Source organism: Entelurus aequoreus, linkage group LG01 (assembly GCF_033978785.1).
Source record: "Entelurus aequoreus isolate RoL-2023_Sb linkage group LG01, RoL_Eaeq_v1.1, whole genome shotgun sequence".
In the NCBI taxonomy this organism is placed as follows: Eukaryota; Metazoa; Chordata; class Actinopteri; order Syngnathiformes; family Syngnathidae; genus Entelurus; species Entelurus aequoreus.
In genome coordinates, this window is record NC_084731.1 from 8764783 (window position 1) to 8778822 (window position 14040).

General features: G+C 37.9%; 2 protein-coding genes across 2 annotated transcripts in view; both read right to left on the reverse strand.

Moving 5' to 3' along the window:
* Positions 1 to 7747, reverse strand: part of LOC133647895 (glutaminase kidney isoform, mitochondrial-like) — a 76602-nt gene extending 68855 nt beyond the window's left edge. The window contains exon 1 of the mRNA XM_062043659.1: positions 7668 to 7747. Within this exon, the coding sequence (XP_061899643.1) occupies positions 7668 to 7738 (71 nt within the window). The 5' untranslated portion in view covers positions 7739 to 7747. The remainder of the gene's footprint in view (positions 1 to 7667) is intronic.
* A 2555-nt stretch (positions 7748 to 10302) lies between these two features.
* LOC133655005 (NGFI-A-binding protein 1-like) overlaps positions 10303 to 14040 on the reverse strand; it is a 44063-nt gene continuing 40325 nt past the window's right edge. The window contains exon 8 of the mRNA XM_062054930.1: positions 10303 to 12812. Coding sequence (XP_061910914.1) covers positions 12736 to 12812 — 77 coding nt within the window. The 3' untranslated portion in view covers positions 10303 to 12735. The remainder of the gene's footprint in view (positions 12813 to 14040) is intronic.

Consider the following 14040-nt stretch of genomic DNA (forward strand, 5'->3'; position numbering starts at 1 on the left):
ACTTTGCTTCTTATAACTTTCAGAAAGACAATTTTAGAGAAAAAATACAACCTTAAAAATGATTTTAGGATTTTTAAACACATATACCTTTTTACCTTTTAAATTCCTTCCTCTTCTTTCCTGACAATTTAAATCAATGTTCAAGTAAATGTATTTTTTTTATTGTAAAGAATAATAAATATATTTTAATTTAATTCTTCATTTTAGCTTCTGTTTTTTCGACGAAGAATATTTGTAAAATATTTCTTCAAACTTATTATGATTAAAATTCAAAAAAATTATTCTGGCAAATCTAGAAAATCTGTAGAATCAAATTTAAATCTTATTTCAAAGTCTTTTGAATTTCTTTTAAAATGTTTGTTCTGGAAAATCTAGAAGAAATAATGATTTGTCTTTGTTAGAAATATAGCTTGGTCCAATTTGTTATATATTCTAACAAAGTGCAGATTGGATTTTAACCTATTTAAAACATGTCATCAAAATTCTAAAATTAATCTTAATCAGGAAAAATTACTAATGATGTTCCATAAATTCTTTTTTTAAGTTTTTCTCTTCTTTTTTTCGGTTTTATTTTGAATTTTAAAGAGTCGAAATTGAAGATAAACTGTTTAAAAATTTAATTGTAATTTTTTTTGTGTTTTCTCCTCTTTTAAACCGCTCAATTAAGTGTAAATATCATTAATTATTAATAATAACATAGAGTTAAAGGTAAATTGAGCAAATTGGCTACTTCTGGCAATTTATGTAAGTGTGTATCAAACTGGTAGCCCTTCGCATTAATCAGTACCCAAGAAGTAGCTCTTGGTTTCAAAAAGGTTGGTGACCCCTGGACTATATAGTATATACCGCATGTTATTTTTGTACAAAAACTTCAGCTGTCGAACGTTATAAGGTACAAATTCAACAAGTACAACATTAGCACGGACGGTATAGCCAAGTTGTGGTTAAGAAGGTGGATTTTTGTTCCTTATATTTACCAGAAACGAAGTGATCCGAACACCCGACCCGGGACTTTGGGGGACTCCAGTGAGAACCGTCCTCGTTTTCCCGGTGTAAAGCTGCGAGCCATTTGTCTCGTCTCTGTGGGCTTTTATCGCGCTTTGGCAGAACAAAATACAACCTTTCTTTTCCCTGTTTCCGGTTGTGGTTAGCACAACCAAAAACAACACAGTTTTTCGGCATTTTGGAGGCAGAATGACGGGTTTAACCAGCGTAGGTCGACAGGTTAAAGAGTAATGGCAACGGTTTGTTTTCAACGCCAGTCTCGTTGCTATGGCTCGAAGAACCCGTATGTAGCTCAGTTGCCCGGATGTCGGCCCTCACCCATACTAGTAATTGCTTTGACACGTAGCCTTACTTATTATTCTTGGGGATAAAATGTATTTAAAGGCCTACTGAAAGCCACTACTACCGACCACGCAGTCTGATAGTTTATATATCAATGATGAAATCTTAACATTATAACACATGCCAATACGGCCGGGTTAACTTATAAAGTGACATTTTAAATTTGCCGCTAAACTTCCGGTTCGAAACGCCTCTGAGGATGACGTATGCGCGTGACGTAGCCCGGGGAACACGGGTATGCCTTCCACATTGAAGCCAATACGAAAAAGCTCTGTTTTCATTTCATAATTCCACAGTATTCTGGACATCTGTGTTCGTGAATCTGTTGCAATCATGTTCATTGCATTATGGAGAAGGAAGCTGAGCAAGCAAAGAAGAAAGTTGTCGGTGCGAAATGGACGTATTTTTCGAACGTAGTCAGCAACAACAGTACACAGCCGGCGCTTCTTTGTTTACATTCCCGAAAGATGCAGTCAAGATGGAAGAACTCGGATAACAGAGACTCTAACCAGGAGGACTTTTGACTTCGATACACAGACGCCTGTAGAGAACTGGGACAACACAGACTCTTACCAGGATTACTTTGATTTGGATGACAAAGACGCAGACGTGCTACTGTGAGTATGCAGCTTTGGCTTCTAAACATTTGATCGCTTGACCGTATGTGCGCAACTTTTTTTTGCGTATGTACGTAACTTTTTTTTAAATATATAAGCTTTATGAACCTTGGGTTAGGTGAACGGTCTTTTGGGCTGAGTGATTGTGTGTGTTGATCAGGTGTTTGAATTGTATTGGCGTGTTCTATGGAGCTAGGAGCTAGCAGAGGAGCTAGGAGCTAGCATAACAAACACGCAGGTGTTATTATGCAGGATTAATTTGTGGCATATTAAATATAAGCCTGGTTGTGTTGTGGCTAATAGAGTATATATATGTCTTGTGTTTATTTACTGTTGTAGTCATTCCCAGCTGAATATCAGGTCACCCCCGGCTCTCACAGCATCTTCCCTATCTGAATAGCTTCAACTCCCCACTAGTCCTTCACTTGCACTTTCCTCATCCACAAATCTTTCATCCTCGCTCAAATTAATGGGGAAATTGTCGCTTTCTCGGTCCGAATCTCTCTCACTTCATGCGGCCATCATTGTAAACAATAGGGAACTTTGCGTATATGTTCAACTGACTACGTCACGCTACTTCCGGTAGGTGCAAGCCTTTTTTTTTATCAGATACCAAAAGTTGCAATCTTTATCGTCGTTGTTCTATACTAAATCCTTTCAGCAAAAATATGGCAATATCGCGAAATGATCAAGTATGACACATAGAATAGATCTGCTATCCCCGTTTAAATAAAAAAAAATCATTTCAGTAGGCCTTTAAAGAAAACAAAAAAATAGCCACAACTTATTTGTTGTCTTAAAAGTGTTGGAATTCCCGTCACAAAAAGGGAGGGCGACGGGTTCACTCGGCAGATACCTCCCACGCTGCTAGTGTCTGCCTCCCGCCCACCACCAGGCCCATGGAGCCACCCACCTCCAACCATCGCCACGGCAACCCATCATCATCAGCGGTGACTTGCGCTGGAGGAGGACAGGGAGGGGGAGGGCCGGCCGTGCAGAGCAGGGCTGCCACTGAACAGCAGCGAGCGTGGGCGTTCATGAGCTGAGCTATTCTCCAGAGAAAGTCAGCGTGTGAGCGTGTGTGTGTGTGTGTGTGTGTGTGTGTGTGTGTGTGTGTGTGTGTGTGTGTGAGGGGGAAAGATGGGAAGTATGTGAACAGAACCTGCGTCAGAGTGAGTCATAAGTTTGTTTCACAACGTCTTGATGTGACGTGAATGCAAATAGCCGGCGAAGGAAAGCAACTTCACCTTCATTTATTTTTACCTTGTTGTGCATTGCTATGACACCACAATTGAATCCTCCTTTACCATTTGTGATGGGCAAAGTTGTTTGTCGGTGACCCAGAGTCTACTCAACCCGTGCGGAGAACAGTGTTTGTGAAGTGAAGTGAATTATTTGTTTTTAAATAGCGCTTTTACATAGTGAAACCCAATATCTAAGTTACATGTGTGGTGTTCGGGTCTGTGGGACCCGTTTTCATTTTTTATTAAAAGAAAAATGATACAATTAATTAATTTTTTTAAACTGAGACTCACTGACTTTGGCTCATTTTCTGTGAAGAACATATATCAGAATACATATTTAATGACTAGGGATGTCCGATAATATCGGCAAAATGCGTTAAAATGTAATATCGGAAATTATCGGTATCGGTTTTTTTTATTATCTGTATCGGTTTTTTTTTTAAAAATTTATTAAATCAACATAAAAAACACAAGATACACTTACAATTAGTGCACCAACCCAAAAAACCTCCCTTCCCCCATTTCTTTCTGTTATCAATATTCTGGTTCCTACATTATATATCAATATATATCAATACAGTCTGCAAGGGATACAGTCCGTAAGCACACATGATTGTGCGTGCTGCTGCTCCACTAATAGTACTAACCTTTAACAGTTAATTTTACTAATTTTCATTCATTACTAGTTTCTATGTAACTTAACAAGTTTTAATGTCGTAAATGTGATGTTTTATGTATTTGTTTACTGTTTTTAATGTAACCTTGCTGCTGCCCTCTTGGCCAGGTCTCCCTTGGAAAAGAGATCTTTGATCTCAATGGGATTTTACCTGGTTAAATAAAGGCTAATAATAATAATAATAATAATAACTGTTTGTATATTGTTGTACTTTCTTTTTTATTCAAGAAAATGTTTTTAATTTAGTTATCTTATTTTATTATTTTTTTTAAAAAGTACCTTATCTTCACCATACATGGTTGTCCAAATTAGGCATAATAATGTGTTAATTCCACGACTGCATATATCGGTTGATATCGGTATCGGTAATTAAAGAGTTGGACAATATCGGAATATCGGATATCGGCAAAAAGCCATTATCGGACATCCCTATTAATGACCACACACCATACACCCCCCCCCCCTACACATTTATATTACATATAAGATGCCCGGGTCCACTGGACCCGGGGCTAATAGAAGTGTGGAAATTGATGTTCTGTGTACCACGCGCACCGAAGCAGTGGCCGCGCTCGAGAATCATTTTTGGTGATTTAACCACCAATTCCAACCCTTGATGCTGAGTGCCAAGCAGGGAGGTAATGAGTCCAGGGGTTTGAACTCACGACCTACCGATCACAGGGCGGACACTCTAACCACTAGGCCACTGAGCAGTTTCACTGAGCAAACAAGCTGAATATTTTGAAGTTGGAACAGTTTGAATCAGATGAAAAATGTGGGGATTGTAGAACTTTGAAGAATTTCCCGTTGATTTCGATGGGAATTTCCCAAAATTTGGGAATTTCGGGAAAAGCGGTAATTATTTTGAAAATGGTAAAAAAAAAAAATCTGAAGTGGTCTGAATGAGTTGAAATGGTTGGTGTTGTAATTTTTCAAATCGGTTGAGAAATGTTGAAGTGGTAATATGTTGAATTGAGAAAGGGTATTACGGAATTCCTGGAATTTCGGGAATTTTTCCAGTTCAAAAAACAACTTAGTTTTTTGTTCTAATTAAGAGGAATGTTTTGACGGTGGAACGGTTGAAATGCGTTGAAAAATGTGGAAGGAGTAGTCGCCAGAAAAAAGGGTGGAAATAGGGCTTTGGAAAAGCAGGAATTCTGGAAAATCCGGGAATTTTTGCGAACTTGGAAAAAAAGGTTAGTTTGAACTTCCAGGATGAGTGTTAAAGGTGGAATGGTTTGAATCGGTTGAAAAATGTGGAAATGGCGGAAGTTTGAAAAATGGCCAATTCGTTTTGAATGGCAAAAGTGTCTGGGAAAATCTGGAATTCTGGGAAATCTGGGAATTTGTCAAGGGAAAGCCCGCGATTCCCGAATAGGCTGAACAGTTTGAAGTTGGGACGGTTTGAATCAGATGAAAAATGTGGGAATTGTAGAACTTGGAAGAATGATTGAAGAATTAATTTCAATGGGAATTTCCCAACATTTGGGAATTTCCGGAAAAGCGGGAATTGTTTTGAAAATGGTAAAAAAAAATCTTAAGTGGTCTGAATAAGTTGAAATGTTTGGTGTTGGAATTTTTCAAATCGGTTGAGAAATGATTGAGAAATGGTATTACGGAATTTCTGAAATTTTGGGAATTTTTCCAGCTCAAAAAGAATTTTGTTTTTTGTTCTAATTAAGAGGAATGTTTTGACGTTGGAACGGTTGAAGTGCATTCAAAAATGCGGAAGGGGTAGTCGCCAGAAGAAAGGGTGGAAATAGGGCTTTGGAAAAGCAGGAATTCTTGAAAATCCTGGAATTTTTTGGAACTTGGAAAAAGGTAGTTTGAATTTCCAGGATGGTGGAATGTGTTGAAGGTGGAATGGTTTGAATCGGTTGAAAACTGTGGAAGTGGTGGAAGTTGGAAAAATGGCCAATTCGTTTTGAATAGGAAAAGTTTGTAATTCTGGGAAATCTGGAAATTTTGGGGAATTTGTCAAGGGAAAGCCCACGATTCCTGAATAGGCTGAACAGTTTGAAGTTGGGACGGTTTCAATCAGATGAAAAATGTGGGAATTGTAGAACTTTGAAGAATGTCCCATTGATTTCGATGGGAATTTCCCAAAATTTGGGAATTTCGGGAAAAGCGGGAATTTTTTTGAAAATGGTAAAAAAAAATAATTAAATGGTCTGAATGAGTTGAAATGGTTGGTGTTGGAATTTTTCAAATCGGTCGAGAAATGTTGAATTGAGAAATGGTATTACGGAATTCCTGGAATTCCGGGAATTTTTCCAGTTCAAAAATAACTTTGTTTTTTGTTCTAATTAAGAGGAATGTTTTGACGGTGGAACGGTTGAAATGCGTTGAAAAATGTGGAAGGAGTAGTCGCCAGAAAAAAGGGTGGAAATAGGCCTTTGGAAAAGCAGGAATTCCGGAAAATCCGGTAATTTTTGCGAACTTGGAAAAAAGGTTAGTTTCAACTTCCAGGATGAGTGGAATGTGTTAAAGGTGGAATGGTTTGAATCGGTTGAAAAATGTGGAAATGGTGGAAGTTTGAAAAATGGCCAATTCGTTTTGAATGGGAAATGTGTCTTGGAAAACCTGGAATTCTGGGAAATCTGGGAATTGTTTTGAATTAGTCAAGGGAAAGCCCACGATTCCCGAATAGGCTGGACAGTTTGAAGTTCGGACGGTTTCAATCAGAGGAAAAATGTGGGAATTGTAGAACTTTGAAGAATGTCCCATTGATTTCGATGGGAATTTCCCAAAATTTGGGAATTTCGGGAAAAGCGGGAATTTTTTTGAAATTGGTGAAAAAAAACAACCCTTAAATGGTTTGAATGAGTTGAAATGGTTGGTGTTGGAATTTTTTAAATCGGTCGAGAAATGTTGAATTGAGAAATGGTATTACGGAATTCCTGGAATTTTTCCAGTTAAAAAATAATTTAGTTTTTTGTTCTAATTAAGAGGAATGTTTTGACGTTGGAACGGTAGAAATGCGTTGAAAAATGTGGAAGGAGTAGTCGCCAGAAGAAAGGGTGGAAATAGGGCTTTAGAAAAGCAGGAATTCTGGAAAATCCGGGAATTTTTGCGAACTTGGAAAAAAGGTTAGTTTCAACTTCCAGGATGAGTGGAATGTGTTAAAGGTGGAATGGTTTGAATCGGTTGAAAAATGTGGAAATGGTGGAAGTTTGAAAAATGGCCAATTTGTTTTGAACGGGAAAAGTGTGGAATTCTGGGAAATCTGGGAATTTTGGGGAATTTGTCATGGGAAAGCCCACAATTCCAGAATAGGTTGGACAGTTTGAAGTTGGGATGGTTTGAATCGGGTGAAAAATGTGGAAGGTAGTGTTAGAATAATTGTTTCTAAATTATCACAAAAACTTTGTGTTACATTGAGGGCCCGGTGAGAAGCAAAAGCTGTCTTTGGAACCTACCAAGAGTAAGGCTCGTAAAACTCCACAGTGTAGGGGAGGAAGCAACATGAAGGTGTTCTGTTTTCTTTCATGTATGGTAATCAACAGAAAGACATCGTTCTAACCCAAGGACGTCAAAGCGGAGAGGAAGCAGGACCAGACTCCCCTCCAGGCGACCTCTTCTTGAAACTCCTTTTTGAACTGTTTTACGACCTCTTCTTTTGAACTGTTCGGTAACCAAAGGCAACGCTGTTTACGACCCACTTCCCTTTGGAAGCGGCCGTGGTCACGTGGTCGGAGAAAGTCAAATAAAGAAGGAGGAGTACAATCTTTCGCCAGAGCGTGCTGAGATACTGCGCAAGGGTACAGTGTACAGGCCACTCACCTCAATTGAGTCCAAATTGAATTCTGTCTCTGTTTAATTCTTTGCCTCTTGTCTTGTTTAATAGATGGCATCAGTGTTTGAACCTGACAGGTAGAGCGCGCCAAAATCTGGAGAAGAAGAAGAAGTTGTTAAATAAATAGATGCATTTTGGTGAAGAAAACCATATGTGTGAATGCTTTGGAGCATTCACACAATAATAGAGAATAATTTGGGCCAATTCAGTGAAAATTGGAAATTTCAGAACTGGTTGGGAATCACTGGTCTAGAATGGACCGGCTACAGAGCCGAAGGCGGGACTCGGAGACAAAGGCAAACACTGACCAGAGAGCAGTCGTCACAATAAGGTTAAAAAAAATACAATTTAATGTTATGCGCTGAGTAGCAAATAAAATATATTAGTGTTTAAAAAAAGAGGTGCATAACTGGGTGGAGCCTAATCTATCACCGTGGAGACTGTGAGGAGAGACCTCCTGCTGGGGGGGCTCGACTCAAAAACATCACAACATCAAGTCTTCGCCAGTTGGCTGCTTGAACACGACAATGGAAAACCAAGTCTTTAAATACAAATACAGTGTGCTGCACATGTTGACAACATTATGTGGGACACACACACACACACAGACACACACACAGACACACAGTCACAGTCTACACAACACATGTTAGTCTACATGTTTATATTGCATTGTTCTGCCGCTGAATCTAAAGTGGGGAGGAGAACTTGTCAGGACACAAAGAAACACTTGCAATGTTTCAACAGCTAAACAGCAACACGTGAAATATGCGTTAAGAGCTGGCTAGTCAACATCGTCGATGTTGTGGTGGAAAGCGTTTAATGTACCACACACTTGTCACACTATTTTGTCCCCGTCTGGGTATGCACATGAACACAAACAATTAGAGCCAAGTTACACATGACAGAGCAAAACCCTTGTCGGGACTCGGGTGTTTGTTATCACAAAACTACAGTATTTACACTCTGCAAGGACACACACACACACACACGCATTCTTCTATTTGTTACCTTCTTGAGACCTCCGAAAAACGCCTACCTCTGGTATTATAATAAAAGTCGCAATTTCACTCGGCGCAAGTCCAAATTTTACAAGAAAAACGGAACATTTGTGCAATGTTGTGATAAAAGTCGGAATTTGACTCTATAAAAGTCGCAAATTCACGAGAAAAGTAGGGCTGCAACTAACGATTAATTTGATAATCGATTAATCTGTCGATTATTACTTCGATTGATCGATTAATAATCGGATAAAAGAGACAAACTACATTTCTGTCCTTTCCAGTATTTTATTGGGAAAAAAAACAGCATACTGGCACCATACTTATTTTGATTATTGTTTCTCAGCTGTTTGTACATGTTGCAGTTTATAAATAAAGGTTTATTTTAAAAAAAAAAAAAATAAAATAAAAATAAAAATAAAAAAAAAGCCTCTGCACATGCGCATAGCATAGATCTAACGAATCGATGACTAAATTAATCGGCAACTATTTTTATAATCGATTTTAATCGATTAGTTGTTGCAGCCCTAGAGAAAAGCTTTAAAATGTTGGCAATTTTATTAAGAGTCGTCATTTTAACTTCGCAAAACTATGACAAAAGTCGTGATTTTACTAAAAAAAAAATGTCAATGTTTTACAAGAACAACAAAAAAATTGGCGATATGGCGATAATAATAATCTTAAAACTCATTTGTAAACTCTAGCCTTTAAATCAGGGGTCCCCAAACTACGGCCCGCGGGCCGCATCCGGCCCGCCAGCGTCCAAAATCAGGCCCGCGGGAAGTCCCAAGTATTTAAAAAAAAAAAAAAAAAAGTTTATTTTATTTTAGTATTATTTTTTCTTATCTACTTTGTACCGCTTGCTACTCACGGTGTCTCCTAGCTGCTCAGGCAAATCATATTGTTTAAAAATGCATTTTCTCATCGATATATATCTATATATATATATATAAATATATATATATATATATATATATATATATATATATATATATATATATATATATATATATATATATATATATATATATATATATATATATATATATATATATATATATATATATATATATATATATATATATATATATACACATATATATTAGATATATATAGCGCACTTTCCGCACGCGATGATGTCACGTTATCACAGTGGTATTAAGATTGAGCCTTGGGGTACACCTCTAGTGACCTCAGGAAACATTATTGGACAATTATTGGATCGGTTTTTGAAAGGTGAACCTAATCTCCTTGGGAACCTTTGGTGCAACCAAGACACAAGATGGAGGACACACACACACACACATATATATATATACTGTATATACATATATATATATATATATATATATATATATATATATACATATATATATATATATATATATATATATATATATATATATATATATATATATATATATATATATATATATATATATATATATATATATATATATGTATATATATGTATATATATATATATATATATATATATATATATATATATATATATATATATATATATATATATATATATATATATATGTATATATATATATATATATATATATATATATATATATATATATGTATATATGTATATATTTATCTAATCTATCTATCTATCTATCTATCTATCTATCTATCTATCTATATATATATATACATACACTACCATTCAAAAGTTTGGGGTCACATTGAAATGTCCTTATTTTTGAAGGAAAAGCACTGTACTTGTCAATGAAGATAACTTTAAACTAGTCTTAACTTTAAAGAAATACACTCTATACATTGCTAATGTTTTAAATGACTATTCTAGCTGCAAATGTCTGGTTTTTGGTGCAACATCTACATAGGTGTATAGAGGCCCATTTCCAGCGACTATCACTCCAATGTTCTAATGGTACAATGTGTTTGCTCATTGGCTCAGAAGGCTAATTGATGATTAGAAAACCCTTGTGCAATCATGTTCACACATCTGAAAACAGTTTAGCTCGTTACAGAAGCTACAAAACTGACCTTCCTTTGAGCAGATTGAGTTTCTGGAGCATCACATTTGTGGGGTCAATTAAACGCTCAAAATGGCCAGAAAAAGAGAACTTTCATCTGAAACTCGACAGTCTATTCTTGTTCTTAGAAATGAAGGCTATTCCACAAAATTGTTTGGGTGACCCCAAACTTTTGAACGGTAGTGTATATACAGCCCGGCCCCCAGCCAAATTGTTTTAACCCAATGCGGCCCCCGAGTCAAAAAGTTTGGGGACCCCTGCTTTAAATAGACCCCCTTTTTAGACCAGTTGATCTGCCGTTTCTTTTCTTATCTCCTCTGCCCCCCTCTCCCTTGTGGAGGGGGGGGGCACAGAGTCGGTTTACCAGAGTCGGCTGACCAGAGTCGGGACCCGTGGTGGACCACTTGCCTGTGCATCGGTTGGGGACATCTCTGCGCTGCTCACCCGTCTCCGCTTGGGATTCTCCCACTATGGACTGGACTCTCACTATTATGTTAGATCCACAATGGACTGGACACTCACTATTATGTTAGATCCACTATGGACTGGACTCTCACTATTATGTTAGATCCACAATGGACTGGACTCTCACTATTATGTTAGATCCACTATGGACTGGACTCTCACTATTATGTTAGATCCACTATGGACTGGACTCTCACTATTATGTTAGATCCACTATGGACTGGACTCTCACACTATTATGTTAGATCCACTATGGACTGGACTCTCACACTATTATGTTAGATCTACTATGGACTGGACTCTCACTATTATGTTAGATCCACTATGGACTGGACTCTCACTATTATGTTAGCTCCACTGTGGACTGGACTCTCTCACTATTATGTTAGATCCACTATGGACTGGACTCTCACAATATTATGTTAGATCCACTATGGACTGGACTCTCACAATATTATGTTAGATCCACTATGGACTGGACTCTCACTATTATGTTAGCTCCACTGTGGACTGGACTTTCACAATATTATGTCAGACCCACTCCAGGGGTGGGGGGGCGGGGGGGGGGGGGGCACCCACATCTGCGGTCCTCTCCACATTGACGTCCCACTGGGTTGTGAGTATATCCTTGCCCTTATATGGGCTCTGTACCGAGGATGTCGTCGTGGCTTGTGCAGCCCTTTGAGACACTTGTGATATTAGGGCTATATAAATAAACATTGATTGATTGATTGATATATTCCTGCCTTTGCACCTGTCAATGTTTACTTTTGTGTGCGCATTAAATCAACAACAAACAAAAAAAATCCTGACTTTGGAGCAATGTTCACGGACTCTAGTATTTGGCTCTCTAGCAGATGCAATGTTTTTTCCGTATTGGGACCATGATTTCGGTCCTTAACTCAAGAAGGGTAGAGATAGAAGAACACACACACACACACACACACACACACACACACACACACACACACACACACACACACACACACACACACACACACACACACACACACACACACACACACACACACACACACACACACACGCTGCCTGAAAGGGATTTCTGGTGAAGCGTCACATCTTCAGTCGGGGGATATTCTGCTTGCAGGTGTGTCCTTCTGGATCACCAGCAGTTACCGGAAACCCCCCCACAAGGTTCGGGTGTGTAATAGTACTACAAAAAAAAAAGACCTCACATAAATATACACCAGACTAAAGCGGTGGAGTCATCCAGACCCTAAAATAAGGAACCTAATGCTCGCTCTCAGTCTAACTGGGACTGTTTTTGTTTCCAGCACAAACGGAGACACTGATGTTGGATTTAGAAGGACAGATCGGCAGAGCAAAAAAATAAGAAAATGTTCAGAGAGGTAAGTGTGTCCAAACGTGCTTCGAGTGGAGACCCGCCGAGCATCGCTCTGATGCGTCGGCACTGACACGAACCCAGGAAAAATAAATACTCTTCATGAGGCAACGTTGGTTGTTAAGGCTCTACTGTGACTGTGCTCGCTTAGTTCCTAGTGACGCTGAATACTGCATACTACGATGAGACGTGGGGGCGGAGCGAGCGGGAGGCACTATGTGGAGTCTTCCGGTTCCGACTTGATGGTCTTTTTGTCTGTGCTGCTGGACGCTCGCTGGGAAGTCCCGTTTTCTGGAAACACAAAAGATTTAGACGTTGGTTGCCAGGATTTGAAGGACTTAAACCTCGATCACACTGCAAAAACTGATATCTAAGTAGGTTTAAATATCTCAAATAAGGCTGATATTTGCTTATTTTCTGTCTGATAAGATAATTCTTCTCACTAAGCAGATTTTATGTTAGAGTGTTTTACTTGTTTTAAGTGTTTTGATCCTAAATGATCTCAGTAAGTTATTACAGCTTGTTGCTGAGATTTGATGACCTATATTGAGTAAAACATGCTTGAAACTACAATATCAACTGTTGCAAAGCTGTGTCATCAACACTCACAAGTATAAAACTACTTTTTTGAAGTAATCATTTCTTACTTCAAGCGTGAAATAAAAAAATCATGACTTTGACACAATTGTGTCTCATAATTAACACGGATGACAGCCAAATGGACTTTGCTGTTTTATTTTCAATGAAACAATAGAAAACACGTACTCACATAGTAGTACAGTTGGCACAGTACAGTAAACTGACAGTTAATATTGAAACATTTCACATGTGACATTTCAAACAATTTTGAACAGAAATAGTTCATGCACATTCAGATGAATTCTTCAAAATTACAATAAAAAAAAAATTGGGGGGGCCGGCTGTAAAAAAAAAAAAAATATATATATATACACTACCGTTCAAAAGTTTGGGGTCACCCAAACAATTTTGTGGAATAGCCTTCATTTCTAAGAACAAGAATAGACTGTCGAGTTTCAGATGAAAGTTCTCTTTTTCTGGCCATTTTGAGCGTTTAATTGACCCCACAAATGTGATGCTCCAGAAACTCAATCTGCTCAAAGGAAGGTCAGTTTTGTATCTTCTGTAACGAGCTAAACTGTTTTCAGATGTGATTGCACAAGGGTTTTCTAATCATCAATTAGCCTTCTGAGCCAATGAGCAAACACATTGTACCATTAGAACACTGGAGTGATAGTTGCTGGAAATGGGCCTCTATACACCTATGTAGATATTGCACCAAAAACCAGACATTTGCAGCTAGAATAGTCATTTACCACATTAGCAATGTATAGAGTGTATTTCTTTAAAGTTAAGACTAGTTTAAAGTTATCTTCATTGAAAAGTACAGTGCTTTTCCTTCAAAAATGGGGACTTTTCAATGTGACCCCAAACTTTTGAACGGTAGTGTATATACATACATATATTCCTGGCTCACTAATTGGCTGAAAGAGCACGCACT